Raw genomic sequence first — 24,846 nt, forward strand, 5'->3', positions numbered from 1 at the left:
CGGGAAGGGAAGAAGCTAATGCGCGGAAAGCATATGGTGGTTCAGTCTTCCATACAAAAACACCCATTTTGGCATAAATTGACCAATGCATGATAAATTACACTAATGCCGCCCAGTAAAGTGAGAACGACTTTTCCTGTTTGTTCATTGAAGGCCATTTTCTACTATAAAAATCACTCTGAATTTTTAAATGGAGTGATAGCAGGCCTTTTATAACAGACTCTTAGGAACTACATCACCCCCTCACAAAATAAATGAAACCACCACGCACATCCTGAATTATTTTTTGAACTGAAAACTAATAAAGATCATTTTCCATGCTGACAGTGCACATTTCATCCACAAGTTTGAAGAGTCAAATGCTACCACAGCTGGGGGTTATTCTGCCAAATGGCTTCCAACAGTGACCATAGAGATGGACGATGGGAGGGGTGCGTGTGTAGGAAAATAACAAACCTGAAGGGAAGCGACCCCAAATCCAAATAATCGTATCTGAGCTTCTGAGATACGCAATCAAACACACAATATAAATATAGAGGACAAAATTAGAGATAAAGTCAAATATTAAAAAACAAGAATATTTGGGAGTTACCTGAAAAGATTTAAACAAAAAGGCATATGAATGAAATCAGTTATATTTCCTAGGGATTTACCCAGGGGTAAGGAAAGGAGGGGCGAGTGTGGGGGTTGGGGAAAAGAGATACCTTTTTTCTTAAACAAATCCATCATGAAAGAAAATGAGACAAGATTATAAATAAGAGGCCGAGTTATAGCGCACCATGGGATTTTTAATCTGGCTACCTGTGGTTTTTGCTGTTAAAGCCTTATTCATCAATGTGGGGGGAGGGAATGCGGAAAAAAAAAAAGAAAAACAAAATCACGTTTATGTCAGTCGCAAATGATCAAACAGTGTACATTATCAGTAACGCCGGAAAACGGGCAACGATTCATATAGATATAGATATATAGATATATATATAATATAGATATACACACACGTGTGTATGCATATAGATATACATACACACACTATATATATACATACATATATTATGTATGTCATGTTATTATATATATATATATGTATGTATGTAATATAATATATATTACATATTACACACACACACACACACACACACACACACACACAGGCACGCTTTTCAAATGTTATTGGTCATTACCTGTGCATCTCGTTTCCTGCATTCTTGAGTTTTATTCTCGTGCTCTGTCATGGCAGCGCGGAGCTGTTTTTCCAGTTTTTCAATTTCCCGTTCGTGATCTCGGACCAGGCAATCCTTCTCTGTGTTGTGCTGCTGGAATAGGTGCGTCTTCTCCTGTTCATGCTCCAGCTTCAGCTCTACTATCTGATTGGACAATGAGGAGTACAGTTCATCAATAGAACATCCCTGTCGTCATGACAACTCGTGTACAGCTTAATTTTTCCCCCTAATTTCATCAAGTTGGCAATTTTATTTTTACGTCATTATTACCTCACCTTTTAAAAACTACCCGTAGCATAAAAGAATTCCTTCAAACAATTTCGACGCTGAAGACAACTAAGTAAATCCAGCGCACCCTTAACCAATTTGCTCGTACAAATGTCGGAACGTTTTTAAAAAAAAAAGGAAAAAAACCCCACGATTCATTGTCGCATTCTGTGTACGTTCCCCCCAAGTATCCTGCTGCTGCTAATCAGCAGTGGCAAGGATTATAAATGGTTAATAGTCAGTCTGCTCTCCTCTTCGCTTAAGTATACACACACAAAAAAAGCAGCAATTAAATCTTTTAAAGATTCTTTACGATTTCCCAAATAAAAGATCCGACTTCAATACTCATCTACGTTATTGTATATACAGTTGTCTTTTTAAACAAAATTATAAAAAACAAAGCTCTATTATCTCGTTGTCAGCTACGGTAGACCAACACAAACAGATGTATGTGTTCCAGAAGGGCACCTGCTGTGCTGCAAGCTTGCGCCATGATTTCATAAAAAGCATTCTATTCTCAGGATCCTTTCCCAGTCCACACCACACTGGATACTGTGACCTTGGCCAGTCTTAGCCTCTCCCTGCTAGACTGAATGGCAGCCCGAGACCAAGGGCCTGGTTGCCGCAGCTTTGATACTAATCCTCCCAGACTGTGCACAATGGCACCCTACCTGGCCTGCAAACTATAGCCAGCTAGGCTGCCTTTGAAGCAGGTGATGAATAGGGGACTGCAGGAAGCCAGCTTCCCTAGTGAACTCCAGGCCACACAGCTGCTAGGAACAGTCACTTGGATTTTTCTTCAGTTTTGGTGGATTTCGGGGAAGGAAAAAAACGTCGTTATCTAGAATATGTTGGGTTATTTTCAGCGTGAGAATCCTTCTTCAAAAAAGCTAACAGTAGGAGTCTGCTCAACATCGATCTTGTTTGTGTAATGAAAGCGCCCAGGCACCTTATCTTAAAGCTATAGCATTCAATTCTGAAAACGTGCGTTTTGCATTAACATGAGCTGTTTCGTGACTTCTGTGGTTTTTTTATTTTAGTTCAGTTTTAAAACTATTCTTGCAAATTGCTGATCAATGTATTTTGAAATGAAAATTAAAACCTGTTTCCAGCTCCACATTTTTCTGATGTATCATGTGGCATATTTAAGAAAAAAGATGAGAAGAAATGTTTTTATTTTAAATATGTCTGTATTATTTAGTAAAACTAAAGAGCTCATTAACCCATATATGCAATCCTAGAAGTAGTTTAACCCAGTAGGCATATATTATTCTGTATTTGACCTGGAATCAATACACAAAATGCTTTGTCGGCTTTTTTGTCAGAAGTTTGTATACATGCTAGTTTCTTTTCAAACACTTTGTAATGATACCTATGTTATTTATGTTTAAATAATACAGTTGTTCTATCTTTTTAACTCTATCATTAATCAAAGCTTAACTGAACTTTAGGAAAACAAAGTTATGCATTTTTACATATTTGCCACCTAATGATAAATTATATTTGTAATAAGGGTCTTCATATAGTCATACTTACACCTCTCTTTTTCACATCTTAATATTACTCATTATTAACATTATGAATAATCCATATTATGCGACATGGATTTCTCTGAATTCATGATCTATACTCTCTTGGATTCTTGTACCATGACACACTTCATTCAATAACTTCATTTTTTTGCACAAGCATTCTGCAGGTACAATCTAGGACTCAAGTCAATAGGAAAACGCTCACTGACTAGTAAAACCAGTTTTCACTCTATACATTTAAGTCTTTCCTCACCAACTGAAATTAAACAGTTGCTGTCTTCTCCCCCCATATTGTTTTAAACTTGATAGAGAAATGGAGGATAGGAAAAAGGAAGGAAAAAGGACATTCCTAAGTACCAGCATAAATAGATTAATCTAATAAAAGTGACAAGTCATCTTCTAATAACTGATATAAAGATACTCTGCCAAGTAAGAACCTCGGTATGAAAGTATGCTGGGAAAAGCATGCAAGAGAAAGACAAAACTTCTTCAGAGGGTGCACTGTCATTACATGTGGAGATGGCTTTAGGAATCTTTAGGAAAGAGTTGGCCAAATATAGAGGGCCAAATATAGAGTCGTCTTTTGGCCACTGTTTGAACATTCACATTTTTAAAAAATTCCCAGTATTACTAGCACTGACTGAAATGAAATGGTGTCTTCAGGCTTTGAAGCTCTAGTGTAGGCAGCCTGTCGACTATGTGAATGATTTCGAAGCAAGAGTGTTTCAAATTTAATTAATAATGGCAATATATTTTCATTAAAGTTTCATGTGCAGAAAGACTTTGTACAAGTTTTGCTTTTATGCCATAAACACTTTATTTAGGCTTTCCCAAGCCAAGTCAAGATCATGAGCACAGGAGGACTATAAAAAGATTTTCAAAGGCCCAATAAGAGGAAATGGGGATTTAGGTCATTAGGTGCCCTTGGAAAATCTCCTGCCATCTCCATAAAAACTAAAATATGAAAATTCATTTATAACTAGGGTTCATAATCTCAAAAATAAAAAATCAGGAACCTCTGGGTAACTTCGTAAGTGCATTAACAGTGTTTATGGAAATACTGTAGCCTTTTTTCCAAAAATAAAAAAAGAATTATATCTTGCACAGCTGTATCATATTCCATATAAGGCTTCCATGGTGGTAAACAGATGTAAAAGCTATTTGCAGTAAGGCTAATTACTCTAATTGTAGTGAACATACATGAACAGAGCATACATGATAGTGCATTGTGGCAAAAATATCTTAGATTTAGCATGGGAAGATGCCACTCTGTGGGACCAGGGAAGTAGGGTCATTCCAACAAAGTGACAACAAAACCTTCGTTTTACACCACGTCGTCACGTAGTGTACATATTGCAGCACATCAGCTGCAGAACCTGCATCTTACATACATTTGAGAGACTTTTAAAACATTTTTACTGGGGCTTTTCTTTTTCATTCATCAATGGGTAACAGGGGTACCTTAATTACCTATGCTCCAATTGTACAAGACTTACAGAAGGTTATAAAAAGATGGAAAAATGACATACACCAGGGGTCAGCAACATGATGAACAGCAAACTGCTCATGACCTTGCTATCACTGTGCGCCATTGATCCCCTGCCACTGTCATGATGCTCCCTGCTCTCTCTCACTGTCATGTCTCCCCTGCTACAGTCTTCATTTAACATTGCCACTAAGTGGCACAGATTCCTGTGGCCAAGAGTCTTGCTGAGGAGCAAATTTGATGGCCAGGACATAGACTAGGTAATGCTGGGGCATCAGCAGAGGCTGCACAGGCGAGAGGTGGAGCGAAGCACGAGAATGCGTGGGTATAAAGGGCACACAAGAGGCAAAAAGACGGCAGCCTCTCTGTGGCCCCCAACACCACGTACAGCTGATATCTCCAGCCACTTCCCCCCCACTCCATCCAGATCCAACCTCTTCATGGGCTGGAGCCAACCTGTGGGATGCAGATTGCTGACCCCTAATTTAGACTGTATAGGTTATTTTAAGCTTTAATATTTTCAGCAGTCTAGACCAAAGAAAAAAAATCCACTTTCATTAGAAATCTAGGAATTTTCCCTTTTTGATGAAAGAAATTTAATCTTCTAATCCTTCAGGCAGCCAAATACTGAACCTTAAACTCATCACTGGTGCAGGATCCAATCTGGCTAATCCTGCACTTTGGATAGAGAAGGCAGATTTTGTATTTGTGGGGAAGATATCAACTTTTGTAGCAGATTAAGAGTAAAAACAGTGGCTTCTGAAACTACGCAGAGGTATGGAATATTAGCAGTGGTTCCCATCAAGATTAACTGCATTGGGTAGATGGCAAATGAGGCAGTAAAAAATGAATAACTGAGGAACTATATGACACACAAAATTGATCGTCTGATTCTAGAATTTTCTATATGCCCATAATTGCCACCACCCTATATATACACAATATACACACACAACCCAGTGTGTGATTTACAGATCTACAGCTGCAAGAGTTACAGATATTTAACTGAAATAATTCAATAGTTTAATTGAGACAAACCAGTTTTCTACTATATTTACTTTGTGAACTTCCACACTTTCACGGCTAGTTATTTTCTAAAAGATGCCAAATACGCTTCAGCTGAAATATGAACAGCACAGAACCCAAGTGTCTACTGAAGCCATTTTTAAAAGATACATATTTTATATATATAACCAAAACCACATTTTTTTCCACAAAGATCTTATGGAAATCAGCAATGAGTTTTAAGAAATATGTTTCTGGTTTAGCTATTAACACTCCAGCCATGCTCACACAATCACACCTTTACTATTTGTGGCAAGTATGTTTTAAAAAAATTATACCCTGCACATTGGTTAGGCCAGAGGAACTGAACCTGCATCTTCCTTTGTTCCAGTACATTGACATAGTGCTGGGAGAGAGTCCACAGAAGCCACAGGCATGCCTAATAAACTTAATTTACCGATGCTGCAAGACGGTCAGTGCAGCCTGTAGTCTACCCAGATAAATCTGCCTGTTTCTATTGAAATGCTGTACCCTCACCTACTACAGCTGCTTAATATGTTACAGTAGAGACCTTGCTACGCACACCTGTGCAGGCCTGTTAGGGGCTTAGAGTTTACTCTGGGAATCGTGCCAGAGCACTGAGAGAGCGGGATTGACTTCACAAAGTAGCTACCCATGGTGTTAATATAAGCACCAATGGTGGCAAGAGGTGTCCTTCACCTACTGCTTGATTTTACGTTGATATCTGTTGATCCTACCTATTAGGTTAAGTTATTTTTGAGATCAGGTGTAACACTTTTATCCTTGAAGAAACTACATGAATGGGCCTGACCAATAAAGAAGGGTTTTATTCGTGCCTCATTAGTTGCAGAAGTTGGAAGATGTGAATGAGAAAGGAGATTGCAGGAAGAGAAGAGTCAGGTTAAGAGACTGGAGATTTCCGACATTGCTCCTCAGAGCTGTAGGTGAGGGCTGGAAGTGGCAAGTCTGGGGATTTCTTCAGTTAATGATCGCCTGCGAGCACAGGGGACTGGACTTGATGCTCTACAAAGCTCCTTCCAGTTCTTTGTTGACAGATTTTTCAGGGATAGAAAAAGACACACTCATGACATTAAATCCCTGCTGCAAAGAGTGAAGGGGCTACAGTATTCCAAGACGATACTACCCGAATTGTTTTTATCTGGGCAAAACAACAACACTCTCCATAGCCTTGATCTCAGAAATAGCCAAACCATTAAAAACAACAAATCAAATCAAAATTAGCCTGAAGCACATAACCAGCCTGCAAACATTCATCCCAAAAAATTCAAGTTTGGCAAATTTACAAGTGATGGGGAAAAGGACCTTGTAATGGGAAGTGTTGGGAACCTTCACGAATAGAGGGCTGACTACACGTGGAACACGGTGCTTTAAGCATGCACGTGTGTGTGTGTATGCATAGCTATGCACAGTTATACAATATTTAATTATATAAACAATGGCTGTGATCAGAGAATTCAAATTGATATTTGAGATCTGAGTACTTGATTTGAACATTCACTATATCAAAGAAGGTTTGCTTCATGGGTAGGTAAGGTCTGCCCTCTCCCCCAACATTTTTTTCTTTTATTCCAACACCTTGATTTACTGCTATAATAAATTTTTAGATTCCTTCAAATAATCCACTTTATTACAGAGCTTAAAATTACACTGGTGATTTTTTACTCCTTTTTACCAGCTGATTTTGCCCTTCTCTGTATGCTTTTTTTTTTTTGGTTCACTTATGCCTTTTTAATTTCATGCCTTGTAATGGGGGTCTTATTTATTATAAGATTAACTGCACATTTGACTTGCTGTGGAATTTAGCATATGGAACATTTATGGGCTGACAGAAGTCTTAAAATGTCATCTTGAATAGGATTTTTTTTGTTGTTAAATAACCAGTAAAACTTCCATCAAGATGTCCTGTTTCCCTCCTGTTTGACTAAACAGAACAAAAAGACAATTCTAATGATCCCCCCCACAAGTCTTACGGAAGTCACAAACCCACGACAAGTGTGACATGAAAGGATATCCTGAAACATGGAGGGATTTTTTTAGCAGTCAGGTAATACTTTTCCTAGCTTTCCCCTTTTCTATCAATGTGTGAATTGTTGCTACTACTGTAGAATGGAACAAGCTCAGTTTTTTTTTTAAAAAAAGCTAATATCATCACTGACTGACCTCAGAGAGGATATCCATAAAAAAGGCAAATGCCATCCTACTACGGCAATACTTTTCCAACTTTTTAATTGCACAGTGTACATCTTGAAGGAAAACTGATTTCGTGGATTCTACTTTTCTATTCCCAGTCATGCAACCCTATTCACCACCATCTAACAACCAGCTAGCTGTAAACTATAAAAATTCAAGGGCTGATTACGCTGAAAAGTAAAAGTATTTAATACATGCATGACAATACTTTTCAGTATATTAGCTGTTTTGTATTACAATGTCCAGCTGGAAAGAGGAGCTAGACAAATGTAGGAGTGTCAGCTCTCCAAGGGCCACTAGATCTGTCTGTGGAAGACCAGCAGCAAAATGTATGTTTCTAAGCAAAATTTTAAAAACCGGTGAGAAAAAAATGAGGTGGGGAGGGCGTTCGTTGCTTAAGTTTATAAGTAATTTTGATATGGGACAAGTCCACACACACAAAATAATAATATAGGCAGGCAAGGGTCTTTGGGCAGATGTGACCTCTTTTATTAGACCAACTGAGTAGTTGGAAAAAAGTCCTTAGCAAGCTTTTGGGTGCAATTGCCCTTCGCCAGGCATGGGGAGCCTGTGCTGCGATAGTTACTTTGGGTGTCCAGTCTGACATGGTGATAAAGAACACTTTGGTTTGGGCTTTTTGTTTTTTATTTTTATGTTTCTTTGTTCAAATTTATTTAGAGGGAAATCTTTCAAGGAGAGGAAGAAAGCAAACATAACTTCCTGAGGCAAAAAGGAAGAGCCAATTATTCTATCTAAGTAGAGGCAGTGAAATCATTTGATGAAAAATTCTCAATCAAGACATAAATACCACCAAATTTTACACTGCATCTCTTTTTTTTCTGTCAAATAAATTCTGTGGCAAATGGCCTATGGAGTTCTTCATGTTGTGAAGTTTGGCCATGCATGCCTTCAAGCATGTGTGGCAAATGCTGAAAATAATTTCAGCAGAGACAATTAATAGGTATTTAAATAGGTTTTAATTCAAGTTTAAGAATTAAAAAAAAAATCTTTTTCTGTACTGACAGTGCCTTGAAGCTTGACCATCGAGTGCAACCATTTCAAAGGCAGGAAAGGCTGAGGCCTTCTCTGTGGTGTCCCTTGCCTTTGAAGTACTGAAGGCAGCTGCTCCCAGCAGATAGCAACTTTTTATTTTTTTTTAATATACTTTCAAATCTACCAGCTGTAAGTACAACAAAGTTCAGCTAAAGTATATTTTAAAAAAAAACACAGCAATTCCACTCCCGTGAGAAGGCCCTCTGCAGATACTTCAAAAGAGAGCAACACTGGGAATCATCTGAAGCCGAAATCAAGTGTGACACGAGTATCTGACACCAAAGATGCCATGATTTTAGAACTTCTCCTTAGTTTTTTATTAACTACATTACAATGGTATATTTTTAAATGACTAGAAGGTTCACTCCAAACAGAATAAAAAAGAAATACCATTTTTTTAAATGCCATGCAATTAGAAATGTCTCTTTTGTAAGCAAAGTTAAAAACTCCAGACCATACAGACGTTAAGGAGACATCAGCATCTGAGGGAAAATGGTCTCAATTACTAGTAAGGGGGGCAGAGCCTGCAGTCCTAATTCACAAAAATAAAATCTCTACAATCAGTAAATCATGAGATTATTAGTAGAAATGTGGACAACTCATTGGAAGACCGCAAGACCAGGCTCTCTGAACTCGTGTTGCTAGATTTTCAAATCAGAATCGGCCATGCTCAAGCTAAGGTCTGAAGTCAGCAGACATTCGGAGTGAGGACAGTGGGCTTTGGCAAGTATAATCTCACTTTTATACAACTGGTTTAAACGCTAGACAGCTGTAGTTTTTGTCACAAAAATAACACACTCATTCCCCATGCCTATCAGTGTCAGGTATATCCACAGGTCTGTTTTTCTTCTTCCCAAAGAAGAACTCCCAATCCATAATAGCAATCAGACACTTGAGGCAGAACATTTCAAAGTAATCATTACATTTTTTAGATAGTTAAGTTACTCTGTAGTTAAACCAATACCTTATTACATGACCTGAGGCTTGCCATAATTACACAGAAAAGCACTACCTGGTCTATCTTATTGCTCAATTAAATCACCTTAAATAATGACCAAAGAAATACCCAATAAAATGTCCAAGGCAAAGCAAAGGCTGCTTTGAAAAATGGTACAGAATCGCTTGACTCTAAATAAAGAGTACTGCAGACCAATGAAAAGTTGGCACCATTAAAAGGAAATTTTAAAGAATGGGAAAGAATCAAGTTCATAGAGGTATGTGGTTATATTGAAGCAACCTTGTATTATTACTAGAAAGCACAATACAAAAAGAAGAGAGCATCCCGTGATAACCCATCACAGTCTGTGGGAAGGGTCACCGATATTTCATGTTTGTGAGGTTTGAAAGAATATTCTAAGTGAAATCAGAACAGAGATAACAACAGAAAAACCTAGGATGGGATAAAAGGAGACCTTTGAAAATCCTATTGATGCTCCAGTAGTTTGATGCTTAATACTCTTTCCTTAGGTTTCAGTGATATTTCAGAAAACCTAGATGTTTCTTTTCATACCAAAAAGTAGCTAGCCTAAACAAAGTGAAATTCAAACAACAAAAGATCGCCTCTTAGCAGAAAATGTGCCCCTTGATGTTTACCCCAATGCTAACAATGTTACCGAAGGCCATTAAAAAAAAAAAATCAGCAAGAAAATAGTTTAAATAGTGCATTTATTCTTGTAAGTTTTGCTTCCGTTTAGTTTAACTTTTTATTGTTGTGATACAGTGTACAAAAGCTCTGAATACTAGAAACGTGTAGGAAAAATTGTACCAGTATAGGTACACCATCTCTCTGACTTTTCAAGCCATGGGATTACTAGGCATCATTGTTTTCCTTTAAAGTACAACAAAAACAGCAAAGAATTCAGCAATGCTTTGGTATTTCCAACCATACTGATCAAGAGAAAAAAAAGACCACTAGTATTGACTTTCCCCTGCCACTGCAGGGAAAAGCAGTGGCGGCAGGCATCTTCCCCGTGCTGCCGCAGGGAAAGTGGCGGTCGGTAGCTGGTTCCTAGCAGCCACCTATCGGCCTGCCTCTGAACTCAGTTGGGTCAATCTGACCCACAGCTTTAAAAGTTTGCTGCCCACTGGCATAGAGCACTGTAGATCATGTCGCTGAAATGGCAGAAAAAGAACATTAAACAGATGTGTTCACTGAAGCTTTAAGAACCATATATATTGGGAATCATGGCACTGTTACATATGCAACATTAAGACGATATGAAGGAAGGGGTAGGGGAAAGCCCACCTTATTTTTACTAATCACAATGTTTGAATGATCGCGTGCTAAGAAGCATGTCTTAGGACACAAAAAATCCAAAGGACATTTCAGACTAGCTCCGTTACATGACCGATGGAGCAGACTGGTAGAACCTGTCCCAAATAATGTTTACGATACATAGGAGTTCTCCAGCTTCTGAAAAGTTGCTAGAAAAGAACAATATAGTAGACATCTGTAGCAGCCCCATCTGATCTAAAGGGTATGCCAAGGAAGAAGATGCCATAACTATTCTTCTTTGTACAACTGCCCTGTTGCAGCTAAGTGCAAGTAAGAGCAGACCACAGGCTTTTCTTTTTTATACTAAAAGTTTCAGCACGGCAAAGATAGGGAGACCCAAAGAGGTGGCCTGAAGCCAGAGTTGGCCTTTGTTCCATTCCTATGCTAAGAACTTAAAAAAACACAAAGTTCCCAAAAAGTTATTTCAAAGTTGTTGTTTTTTAAGTTTGACATCTCTGAACCCACCAAGCAGCCATCTTACTGAAGAGCAATTTAGTGTCACTGGCACTATCAGTCTGGATGCTAACGGTGCACTAATTTCCCCCTTATAATATAACAATTAAGATGGAACCTAAAGAACCATTTAGACTAGTACATGTTGACAATCTACTTAATCAGCCAGTAGGAAAACAGGATAAACTCTGGCTTGCTGTTTCTAAAATTGGGCTAAACTAATGCTACTTTTCACAAGATGTCCACAACAGTGACACTCAGTAATGAAAATGCAACTTCTTTTCTAAAGGAACAAATAAGTATGAACCAGCCAATTTAAAAGTATACGTATCTTGTGATCTTCTATTTAAATATATGACTTTCATCCCAAGGTGCTTTATAAACCAATGACCAAATTCAGCAAACATTTACTCTAGCATATAGTGCTATTTATTGGCAGTATGCGCAGGATTATTTCCAAAGAGTATAAACAGTACCACATATCCCTTCACCCACTACTGAACTGCAACTCACTCTAGTGTGATACATAACAATTGTTTAAACAGTATGCCCAGTAATACGACACAGCTATTTAAGACAGGAAGCAATTACAATGTTTAAGTAAAATGGAATAATATCCCCTCCCAGTTTTATGGCAATCTATCTTGCCCCATAATTGCATAGTAGTAAAAATTATCCACTTCATGCTAGCAAATAATAACATTGGGAAGCAGAGTTTAAGTTCTGTTTGGAGCTTAAACACCGTAAAACATTCAGTATGTTTTTAGAATTGACTTGGAAATTCGGCATAAAAGAGTGTGGTAAATGAATTGTGAAGGTAGCCATTTAAGATCGGATAAATATTCTTCTGCCCCTTCAAAATGAACTAGTAGACACGGAAACCTATTTCCAGGCAAAACTGTACATCGTACAAGGGCAAAGTGCTGCGTCTTGCTTTAAACAGCCACAAAGAAAGGCTTTAGTCTCCCAAGGCAACTCTACAACAGATGGAGCACAGTGGCAATAAATATCTCAGAATTACTGCAAAATGAGATAAGGCACCTTGATTATTACAGCATGTTAAATGACTCTGTAACTCTGTGTTCAAATGCAAACATGACCTTGGACTAAAGGACCTTCAGTCTGAGGACGTAACAGACTCTTCTTAACCATTTCCCGCCACCCCAGTCAAGAGTTCGATTGACTTCATGTAGACTTGTTTCTTCTACAAGGAGTTTCATTTTAGATGGTGTATACCAATTTATTCCTATTTCTAGGCCTTGGTGTATATTCTGTTTATTCATCTCTGTTTGCCTCCTTAAATCAACTCCCTGGGGTTTTCTTCTGCTAATGCAAGTAATCTCTGCCAGAGCTGCCAAGTATGTGCGGTCCAAGGGCCCCGTCCCCCTCGGGAAGAGGGCTGTCACCTGAAATGTGTAAAACTTTCCACATATCCATCATCTTAGGCCCTGCCTCTACCCTGGCAAAAATAAAAGTTGGTGCCTATGATCTCTGCGTGGCCTTTGCTTGTATAAGGAACCTGAAGAAAACCTCTTGTTATGCCTCCAGTAGCAACGAGGTAAATATGACAGTACTACCAAGGACATGTTGGTAAAGTAGAACTGAGAGGAATTATAAGTACTCTTATTGATGGGATCTATAGACGCAATAGCTCAACTGGGACACAAAACAAGTGAAAAAAAAAAAGTAATCCTGCTTACTCCTGAATCACTAGTAGAATAAAAATTATGAACTCATAATGATATTTAAGCTCTGTTCTACTTCAGTAAGACCGGATAAATTCTTCAAGGTGAACATTAGTATGACACATGGTCAACCAAGCTCTTCGGTCTATAAGCGACATCAAAGCTGTTATCAAAAGTGCTGCTGCTCCACCCACGAGCCGAAGAGCGCCTTCTTCAGGACTTAAAACTATACCATTCCCGAACTGCTCAAAAGAGACCTTCTGGATCAAGTGAAGCACTGCGCATATCATAAACCTGAATGTGTTGCCTCTGCTGTATTTCCTGCTCATGACAGCCTGGAGAGAGAAACAAACCCACAATTCCCCCATGGAAATATCCATTTGTATTAGCCCCAGCAGCCTTGATAGCAAATTACCTGCAGTTTGTGGACCCGTCATAGCTGTAAGTCAGAAAGAAGTCCTTCATGAAAGATAAAATAATGCTGCTGTTGCCCTAAAAACAGCCCCCAAATTGTGTTACTATAGTAACACACAAGATATGAGGAGGAAACAGAAATAGAAGCAGCTTCCTGTAAAAATTGCAAACTACGGCATGAGCTATAAGCTGTGAAGCTGCCTATCACAATATTCTAGCATAAGCAATGAACCTTTTCCTTTAAAACAAAAGTGTTTGGGCAATACCACTCCCTTCCTCCTTTCCCCCTCCCCTAAAGGCCATTATTTTTGTTTTTCTAAAAACAGGTGACAATTCGTAAGGAAGGGCACATGTAGGAATCAGTCAGGTGGACAGAGGCAGCAAAATGCAGAGATAAAGAAGAGATGCATTTTCTTGCGATTTCCCAGCTGGTCTAATAAAAAGTATCATTTTGGAACCAAGAGTTCTGTTTTTTTGTATGAGATTAATAAGAAACTTGCTTCATGTAACAAGCTGCTTTGAGACCAAAAGTAAATTCTGCTTTCTCAGAAAGAAAAGAACGCTAGCACATAGACAGCCTCAGACGGGACGCTGCAACGGCCCCGCGCTGGCCCACCACATGAAAATGGCAGACTGACCTGTTGCTCATATCTTTGCCTGAGGTCTTCCAGCTGCCAGGAGTATTCTTTGCACTGCTTTTCACGAAGAGATTTTGATCTGCTTAGGTCTGCTTCCACTTTTTCCATCTACAAGGTAAAAAAAAAAAAAGAAGAAGAAAAAAGGAATAGTTCATCTTTGTATAAGTGACAGCTTTAAATACATTCTGGTATCTTATTTTTTGCTACCCATCAAAATCTTGTCAATTATCTAGTTGAGAATAATTATAAAAATCACTTTTGTAAAAAAAATGAAAGTGAATACACAAGGACATGGATCATCTTTTAGTTGCATGAATAGATTACCTGTATTATGCCTCCCTCTGATTAGCATGCAATGGCACATTTTTCATATCGTAGTGTTGAACACCCCTTAGAATCAACCAAATATTTTTCTAGAGATATTTAAGACTCAAAATATATTTCATTTAAAAAGATATTGCCTGTGGAAATTTAGAGGAAGTAATGTGTTGAGCTGAATGCACAAACTACACATTTAAAATAAATTTACATTAAATCAGTAAAATAACTTTAAAGAGAATTATTTGGCTGCAAGTAAAGTTCTCTGAAGATAGTCATCACCTATGAATAATGAGTCACACAGATTTCAGTATATAGCATCAAGGAAGCAATTTTATAACCCAATTAACAAAGGCTTTTGTATCAAAAGCACAACTGCTAGCTCTGTCTCAGGCATGCTTCCAGGCATGTGCATATACCTGCAGCACTATGCCCCACTGCAGACCCATCAGTTCCTTTTAAAGCTAGGTCCCAATCAAAGTAGCAGAACGATCTACCTCCCTGAAGGTAGGCAAAGTGGGAAAGGGACTGCAACTGTCAGTAATCTAGTAGCTGTTGCAAGTCTATCTGCTGTACCAGAAGAAGAAAAGCAATGCATTATTTCTGTTCCATGAGCCAAACTCCTATTTGGCCTAAGGTAATGCTCCATATTTCACAGATGTCTTTGCCAACGGACCTGGATGCCACTTCACAGAATCACAGAAAATGAGGGTTAGAAGGGACCTCGGGAGGTCTAGTCCAACCCCCTGCTCAAAGCAGGACCATCTCTAACTATATCATCCTAGCCAAGACTTTGTCCAGCTAGTTCTTCAAAACCTCCAAGGCTGGAGATCCCCCAATCTCTCTGGGTAAACCTGTTCCAATGCTTCACTACCCACTGACTCAGAATGTTTTTTCTCATATCTAACCTCAACTTGCTGCAACCTGGGCCCATTGCTCCTTGTTCTATCATCTGCCACCGCTGAGAACAGTCCAGGTCAGAGGTTTTCAACCTGTGGTCCACAGACCCCGCTGGGGGTCCTCAGACTATGTCTAAGGGGTCTACGAAAGATGACTATGATCAATCAAAAGTATGTGAATACTCACACTTACAATTCAAAGGGGTCCTCACCTCCATTCGAAATGTTTTAGGGGTCCACAAATGAAAAAAGGTTGAAACCCACTGGTCTAGCTCCATCCTCTCTGTAACCACATATCAGGTAACTGTTGTAGGCTGCTATTAAATCCCCTCACAGTCTTCTCTCCAGACTAAATGAGCCCAGTTCCCTCAGCCTCTCCTCAGAAGCCATGTCTTCCAGTCCTGAACCATTTTTGTTGCCCTCTGATGGACTCTCTCCAGTTTATTTACATCCTTTCTGTAATGGGGGGCCCAAATCTGGTCTAAGTACTCTAGATATGGCTTCACCAGTGCCGAGTAGAGGGGAATAATCACTCCCCTTGATCTGCTGGCAATGCTCCTACTAATGCAATCGAATATGCCTTTAGCCTTCTTGGCAACAAGGGCACACTGCTGGCTCATATTCGGTTTATTGTCCACTGTAACCCCCAGGTCTTTTTTTGCGCAGCTGATGTTGAGCCAGTCGGTCCCCAGCCTGTACCAATGCATGGGATTGTCCCATCCTAAGTGCAGGACTTTTTACTTGTCTTTATTGAACCACATGAGATTAAGATAGATAAAAAGGACTTCTAAAGCTGGATAAAGCAGACAAAAGAGATATGTGACAGGGTAAAGGTCATTTTAATGAAAAAGTAGCTCAAGAAAGGAGGAAGACGGGGCAGTTAGGAATTGCTGCCCTAATTCAGAAAAGAGAAAAGCCACAGCAGAATTAGGGGTGCTGAATGGGGGTCACTGGGCTGTATGTAGGTCACTATTCTCCCAATTCAGGGTACTTGTATCACAACATTCCCCCTACTATAACATAAATGAGAGGCCCCTTCCTCTTCTCAAAACCATGCTTTACCCACCAATGAGGTCCCAAATAGCAAAGGAATCATTTTTTTAATACAGTAAAAATTTTCTAAAAATTGAAACATTAAAGTTTACACAAAGTCAAATATTATATGAGGACTACAGCTAAGAAAGCATGTTTGAGCTCTTTATTCTCTAGCTCAAAGTATACATATTTACCATGAGTGCTATGATGTTTTTCTGATTCTCATTGGCCAAACCCGACAAATAATAGAGCCAAAACATTGTCACATATTCTTGTTTTTTCATTTTTGGCAGTTATTATTTGGCTTTGTGAGGACTTCTCTTCTGATTGATATGTATACCCTGGCCTTTAATCTACAGTTTTATGAGCTATTCTGATATTTCACTCTTTTCCTTGGGTATTGCATGCAGTGAAGGCAATTAAATTTTTTTGAGTAGCGTTATTTAAAAAGAAGAACAACAGAAGTATCAGTTATATTTATACACAGCCTTCCTCTCCCTCCTCCAGGAAAACAAGAAGAAAGGATGTACCACGGGACAACCACCAGAACTGGATGGAAAAACAAGTGATCTTAAACTGTTTACATTTTATCAGTTCCCTATCTAATATTTTAAAAAAGGGTTATAATGCGCCTCTCACTTAAAGTAGCAAATGAGACATCAGATGACTTTAAATAACTATTCACAAATAAGAAGCAGAGGGCAAGTAATATCACAAAGACAATAATAAACCAGATACTGATTATACTAACTGAGAATACCAGCTCCCACTCCATTTGTTACTTCCTTAATTAGCATTTCAGTGAAAAGAGGATTTCTGAAGTCTGATCTTTGTTGTGAAGTTCAGAGTACAGTGTTGCTATAGACACTAAAAATTCCACTTTATGATGTCAATGGATTATTCAATTCAGGTGGGGGAAAATGACATTTGCTCCAATATAGAAACAGATATGCTGTATTGTGAACAGCATACTAGACTATTTATTAAAAAAACCCCAGGATTATCTAAGGAGGGGTGAGAAAGGACCAGGGTGCAAGATGAACTTCAGGATTGTGTCACTGAAGCACATGCTTGATGCTTGGTCATTGTACTAGTGCCTATAATTACAACAAGGTAGCCAAGAGCAGAGATTTGCAGTGTCAGCTACTCACATTTTTACCCCGCAGTAAATGAAAGCTGTGTGGAGGCTCAGGCCTCAATGAAAGGGATACGCTATTTTTCATTTACCACCAGGTAAGAGAGTGCATGCCAGCCTTGTTTACTGTGCAGTCAAGTTGGTTGTGTGACTTAAGACAATCTTTCCTCAGACATGATGAAGAATGCCTTGCATTCAAAAGTTTGCCTAACTTTATTCCAACCATGTAGTTGATCCAATAAAAGATATCACCCAGAAAAATCCTTGCTTCTTTACAATAATAGCAGTAATATGTAATTCAATATGAATTATGCTATCAGAAATCTGTCCTAAATGAACAGAACCTCAACCACATCCATCAAAAACGTTTAGCAGTTGAGTTCAGATAACAACACGAGCATGTTGCAAATTATCAGCTACGAAACTAATTCTTTAGATATCACTTTACACTTTTTTTGTTCCAACTTTTCATAGCTCAACCTCATACAAATTGTTAGGATGATCTTGCTATGAAGCTAAAATGTAATAAACTAACAAGGGGAACGACAGGGCAAGTCAGCACGCAGAACACATCAACGTAAAACGTAAGACACCTACTGCCAACTAGCAACAGCACAGACATTTAAAATTATAGCCGACGTGATCACTTAACTCATTCTGTCAGGCCTAGGTACAGCACCACGAGAGATAAATCACATATTACACAGGACTGGGACTCCTGTAATAACTAAGCACAATGCGAGCCCAGTGAAGACTGTTGTATAAGCATTCATTCATTCATTCATTCATTCATTCATTCTAAGGTTCCTCACTTTTTAGGATCTCTCTCACCACTATGCAATTTAACAACTTTGCTGATGTCTCGCATACCTGGTGAATCAGACAAACATTTCTCTGCGTTGATTTATGTAACAGAGACAGGAAATTCTCCCATTTTTTCCTGCGTATGTACTGCAAGTCCCCTCACGTGGGGCACTTCTCTCAGGTGGGGACCCTCCGTGAATGTATCAACACTGACAGCATTATTAGAATGAAGTAATAGGATCTAGCAACAGACTGGTGTCATTTCTAAGCTGTAAATCAAAGGGGGAATCTATGACAGGGAAGGGAGAAAGGAAAATATTTAAACTCAGAGTAGCTCTCTGTCAAGGAAATCAGTTCATTATTAAAGGTGCCATTCTTTGTATGCCCCATACCACTTAGGGCAAGAACTATATTTTGTACAACATTAGTACAGGGACTTCCAGTTCTGCTTCACCTCTCTGGGTTCATCCAGATTATAGATAACAAGGAAAATAATAATAATAGCTATGACAACACACATAACTTATAGTAAGAATAAGATTAAGATTTATAGAAAAAGATTAAAAATTCAATTTTCAAAGCAGTTTCTTTGAATTTTTGGCTGCTGGCAGACATTTAAAAACCCCCAAAACCTAATTTTACCAGAAGAAGCAGTGTATTACTTTGACCTGGCTCTGCACAGTCTGTACAGATCCGGCGCTTCAGCAGTTTTTTGGCGCTTTTATCTAAAGCGGAGTCAATCAGATATTAGATGAAAGTACCAAAAAAGCCCCACTAAAACGCTCAATCTATACACATATTGGGTGAGCTGGGTCCAACCAACACAACGCCTCTTCTGGATGTGTGCTGGGCTTGGTGCAGGAGCATGCCGAATTTAATGTAAGGGGGGGGGGGGGGGGGGGAGTCCGAATTTTGTTGAGGGGGGGGGGGGGGGCGTTAATGTCTGCAAGCAGTTATGCACAAACATAGGCTTTTTCAGGTGCCATTCAGCAAGAAAATTTAGGAAGTTTCTTGGATGACTGCAAGTGTGGACTCCATGGTATGGAAACCATCGTGCATCCGGCACGTAGCTAAACAGTCTTTGATAAGAATCATTTGAATAGCTGCATCCTTTGGGGCCATACATGTGCCACGGACCTTTTCATGTGCCTGTGAAAGGGCACAAGGGATAGACTAGCTGCAATACTCCCTCACTTTGCTTGCAGCTCAAAACCTGTGTTACAACTTCATGGGAAACAGATTGTGGTATCCTCCCCTGGCTACGTTCAGAATAACAGTTATTGTGGAATGTGTAAATGTCCTTTCTTTTACAAGCCTGTGCAAGTATGCAACCCACTGTAGAAGACGTGTAAGCAGTATTCTTTTCAATGTGGTGGGATTAAGTATTGCATCATCCAGAGATTCCTGTAGTTCTCTCCCAAATCTGGTGCCAGATCTAGCAATCGAGACTAGGGCAAATGCTTCACAAATGTGAGCAGATTGCTTCATGTAGTAGTCCTGCAGATTTCAGTTAAAGAAACATTTCAGAAGCAGGTGAGGGAGCTACCTGAGTTCAGGGGGAGGAGGCCTGGGGAGAAGGTAGAAAGAATACATTCACCAAATGGTAACAGAGTGATGTACATCAGACCAGATTTATGCATCAGACCTTTAAGGAATGTCAATACTGTCAGGAGAAGATGGAAAGCAACTGTAATAGAGGGCATTATATGTCAGTTAGGCTGCAAGGCGAGCTGAAATAATCTAGAGTATTTCCAATATGGTAAGTAATCCAAACATTGTAAACCATGGTGAATTGCCCAAATGGTAAGTCTCTTCCATTAGAAAGAGTAATAATTCTTCTGGGCTGGTTTCCAGCATGGATATCCTTTCAGGGGAAGGAAGCAGGGGGTGGGGGGAGGAGAGGAGGAGGGTTCCTTTGGCATATTTAGCTTTTGCCCAGATCACGGAGGTAGAATGTGATCTTGGAATAGAATGAGCATAAAATTACTCAAAGCCCTTTGGTGGAGTTTGATACACTCTCTCTATAAAAGGGTGCCATGGTTGAAGTAAGCCTGGCTGATAGTTAGGCAAAAACCTGTGAAGGTTGTTAAACCCACTTATTTGCAAGCATGAAAACAGAACACTCAGTGTATTAAATAATGCACATGTATTTGCATGTAAATACATGCATGTATTTTCTTGGATTATTATCACCTCTATGTCCAGTGTAGCTGCAAGTCCAAAGTCATCCACAGTCAGTGTTGGGGCATGGGTGATTGTCTCACCAGGGGAGAAAGGCTACTGCAGGCAGGCAGAGTAACTGAAGCATCTTCTATGCCTGTTCCACTGTTTTGATCAGGGTATCTATTGGTTCGAGGGAAAGATGCTAGCTATTAATGGCAATTATAATCTCTTTTTTTTTTGGTAAAACCATGAGACTGGTGCTCAAAGACAAATGGGGTGTCATATCCTCAGAAGATCAATACGGCAATACTGGCATATCATATTGCTACTGGCCACACTTCAGCAGCCCATCCTGTCTCCATATTATAATGTGCCCCCCATACTATGCACACACGAAACGCTCCATCAGACATGGTCCTAACCTACCTGGAAACAGCTCTTCGTTTGAGCTGGCAAAAGGAGTGGCCGGATGAAGGGAATGAGGAGAACCACAATTCCAGTTAGTGCCAATGTCATTCTGGGTTGGGGGAAAGCTTGAGAAGCTGGGAGCGTTCTCAGAGTTGGTGTTAACACCAGCACCAACTCGGGATTTCTTATCCATTGATTCTTTCTACTCCTTTTTGAAACAGAAAAGGTTTCTATGAAATGTCCAAGGCTAAGAATTTAGTTTCTCCATCTAAGTGTTGATGTTGAAGATCTTGGTGCCAGAATCTTCATTACCAAGGAAAACGTAGCGGGCAAGTAGTCAGTGCTCCAAGAAAAAGCACTAATACAACCAAACAAGTACTCAACAGTATCGTGATATAGTTTTTCCATCGCAGTTCAACACTTTGGATGAGTATAGGGTATTGTGAACCCAGAGTGAGGCATCAATATATGAATCAGGGAGAAAGAACAGACTGGTTATCTATTATGTATTTTCTATTTTTATATCTAACGCATCAATAGGATGACATTCAACCACCGAGAAAATGAGCAAAATACAAAGCAACTTCATTGAGCTTAGTAATATACATCTCTAAAATTTTCTGGAGCGTTGTTTCTAAGACTAAAAAAAAAAAAAAAAATCTCTTCAAGTGTCAATACAATGTATATCTTCCATGTTTCTACAACCAATACAATGTATATATTTTCAGGATTATTTTACACAATTTTTTGAACAAAATTACATCATGAGGAATCTTTCTAGTTGAATTAGACTCTATCATAAACAAGGGCTATAATCTGTTTCTCATTTAAAGTAGCAAGAAAATTATTATTATTTTAACTCATCTTGAAGGAGCTAAAGGAGAGATTTAATTTAAAGTAAAATGTAGGAGAGGAACTTTGAAACCCTGGGTGTTTTGTATTGCCCTTGTGGGTCTAGTTTGCAAAACAAAAGTTGCCCTTTTAAAATAATGTCACAGCTTTCTCGTTTCAAAATTCCATTATTTGTTCTCTGTATAGGACTTTTAAAGTAAAAGATGCCTTATAGCTCTGCTGCTTTTACTGAAGATTTTAAAAGCAGTCAAGCCAGACCTTCACAACAACAGAAAGAGCAATTGTTAAAAATAGATTCCAAGCCAAGATGAAAGATTTTGCTCTCAGTGATATAAGCAATCACATTTTTAATATGACTACTTCGTTTCTGGCCAACGTTCGGTTTATATTTCACCATTATGTGAATTTATAAAGGAGGCAAGACAGTGTGGAACCTCATAGACTGACTCATTCAGAGAGGCATGAGCTTTTGCCCATGCACATGTGTGTGTCTGTGTGTGTGTGAGTGTGTGCATGTGTGAGAAGATACCCTATCAACAGGAGTCCCTCTACATTTCACACTTCTCTACACTTACACCAATGGTTTTATGCAGAAGTGAGTCTTCTAAGAAGCTGTAAAATGATCACACTTATCGTCGTATCCATTTACACAACACATTGAATCTCAAAGAAGTTTGAAGTACAAACAGTTAATATGTTACAAGGATGAATGCAATAAGATTATATCTCCAAGAGTTTCTGTTCCTTGATCTTCAATAGGAAGGGAAAATTTTGCAACTACAATGTTTTTAAGGAGCCTTCACCAAGTTGTTTTACCATCAATAGCCCCTTACATTCCCTACCTGTTTCAGACTACCACTTCCTCAAATAAAAAATAATTGGATTTAATTACAAAAGGGCAAACCTGAATAGTGGGATGAAGGATCAGGTAGAACTGCTAGAGGAACCTGTAGGCATCTTTATCACATTAGAAAGGCCACCTGCCTCTCCTTTTCATCCCTTATCAGTCTGCTGATTATTATTTTAACTTATTGCGTAAAAGCTGAACTCTCCTAGTGGCAAACACTTTATGTCTTGTTTCTTCTGTGAGCAAATAGCATGTTTTAAGTGCCATACAAGTAAATAATTATAAATCATTTTAAAGTGAGGGAAAACATTTTTGAGCATTAGTTGTAGTGCTGTATGGCCTACCCATATTTTATTGAAATTGACAGCAAATTCCCTTTAATGGGTGAATAACTTGTCCCTAAAAGAAGAGGGAGAACACTTATGTGGGGGAATTATAAACATCATTCTGTAAAATTGTTTGAACTAACACTTCATAGCATAACTCCTGGAAAATCTCTAATCAGAAATACAACTGTAGATAGCTTTATAACAACGACAAATCTCGCTTTGTTATAAAGATGAATCAATTGCTAACATCCTTTTTTGACTTGCTAGGAAAGACACTACATTGTGAAAGATTTTGATGTAGCACTATCAAGTGAAACATGTTTCTGGCATTACAAGATCAGAATATGCTATCCTACTGAGACAGAGAGTCTCAGAAAAGCTGGCATTGTGACCTTCTCACCTGCTGTTTCATTTCAGCGTAGACTTTTTCTGAGTTCAGCTCCACCTGCCGCTTAAACTCCTCCAGGGCAGCATCTGCCTGCTGGGCCTGCAGCCTCTGTACCTCTGTCACCCGAGTCAGCTGCTCCTCCTTCTCCCTAGAAAGTCACAGAAAATTTTTAGAGTTCAAGTATCAAATAAAAGAACAAGTGTGCTGGTGTAAAAGAAAGGCCTTTAACCCTATCAGTTTAAAATAGTATTCTGGGTTTCAATTTCCTGTCCCAGCTTATGCCAAACTTGCCTCAGTAATACTTTGAAGAACAAAATAGCAACCTGGGTAAGAAGTCTAGAGTTATTTTCACTTTCTCTATTCAATTTGGCAAGCCTAAATATAGTACTATAATCCATGAAATTAATGCTATTTTATAAACCCTGTACCAGGACCACTTAAATAACACATCTTTATTACGACCACATAAAACCTTTTTTCTTTAATATTGCCATAAATAGCTCTAACATACATTCAACTGATTTTGCAATGAGGAAGATGGTTTGTAGTAAGAGTATGTTATTCTATTATCAGATGAAAACAGTTATATCCCCAGTACCATCTCTGCTAAAACCAACAAGGGATTACTCATTCCCTAGAAAATATCAAAACAAGTAAGCACTGAAAATATGAGGCTTATGGTTTCTTAGGCTAAGTACAGACAGTCAAAACGCCCAAGGTTGAACCAATTCAATCTTCGCAGATTACTCTAAACTGCATAGATTGAACTGATAAGCAAGTGAACAGACATTCACTTTTGATTCAGGGAATGCAGCCACATGCCTGCAGCAGCCCAGGCCAGAAGCCAGGGGGTGCTAGACCATGCCTCCCTGCTTGGCTGGGGAAGACAGTTTGGGCCAAGATTAGCCTGCCCACCCCACAAGGAGTGGGGTTTGCAGGAGAGGTGCAAAGGATCCTGAGATGCTGGGTTAATTGGGATGTGAGTTACCTTGAATCTGGAAGGGATATGGAACAGAAGTTCAATAAACTGATTTAACCTAAATTAATTAAGTCTGATACAACACCCATCTAGGTTTATCTTAAACCGGTCTCAGTCATTTTGAACGCAGTTTATGTACACTGAACTTCTGCTGTGTTACAGATGTGAACTGGGTTCTGATCACTTACACCAGTATATGTGTAATTTCTGTTCCTAGCCTTAGCCAATCCAGTGAAAGCCCTTGCTGTTATGTTATACATTCAGCACTTGCAGAATTTCCAAGCATCTTTCTATCTCATAGTACTGCTTATTAGGAAAATAATAGTTTATTGTTTGCCATGCTGTATGCTCATACTTGGATTAAACTGTTTAAAATATGTACAATTTGATCATTATGTAGCAAACTTTATCATGATATACAGAAATAAT

At 38.9% G+C, this 24,846-nt stretch overlaps 1 protein-coding gene across 6 annotated transcripts in view; it reads right to left on the bottom strand.

Annotated features, from left to right (window-relative positions):
• The window catches only part of CEP112 (centrosomal protein 112), a 276,328-nt gene that overhangs the window by 123,637 nt on the left and 127,845 nt on the right, over positions 1-24,846 (bottom strand). For all 6 annotated transcript variants that reach the window (XM_006017352.3, XM_025196262.1, XM_025196261.1 and 3 more), the window contains 3 exons: positions 23,451-23,586; positions 14,261-14,368; positions 1,182-1,364 (listed from right to left, as the gene is read on the bottom strand). In XM_006017352.3, the coding sequence (XP_006017414.1) occupies positions 1,182-1,364; positions 14,261-14,368; positions 23,451-23,586 (427 nt within the window). The remainder of the gene's footprint in view (positions 1-1,181; positions 1,365-14,260; positions 14,369-23,450; positions 23,587-24,846) is intronic.

The sequence above is a fragment of the Alligator sinensis genome, unplaced genomic scaffold (genome assembly GCF_000455745.1).
Source record: "Alligator sinensis unplaced genomic scaffold, ASM45574v1 scaffold282_2, whole genome shotgun sequence".
Classification (NCBI taxonomy): Eukaryota; Metazoa; Chordata; order Crocodylia; family Alligatoridae; genus Alligator; species Alligator sinensis.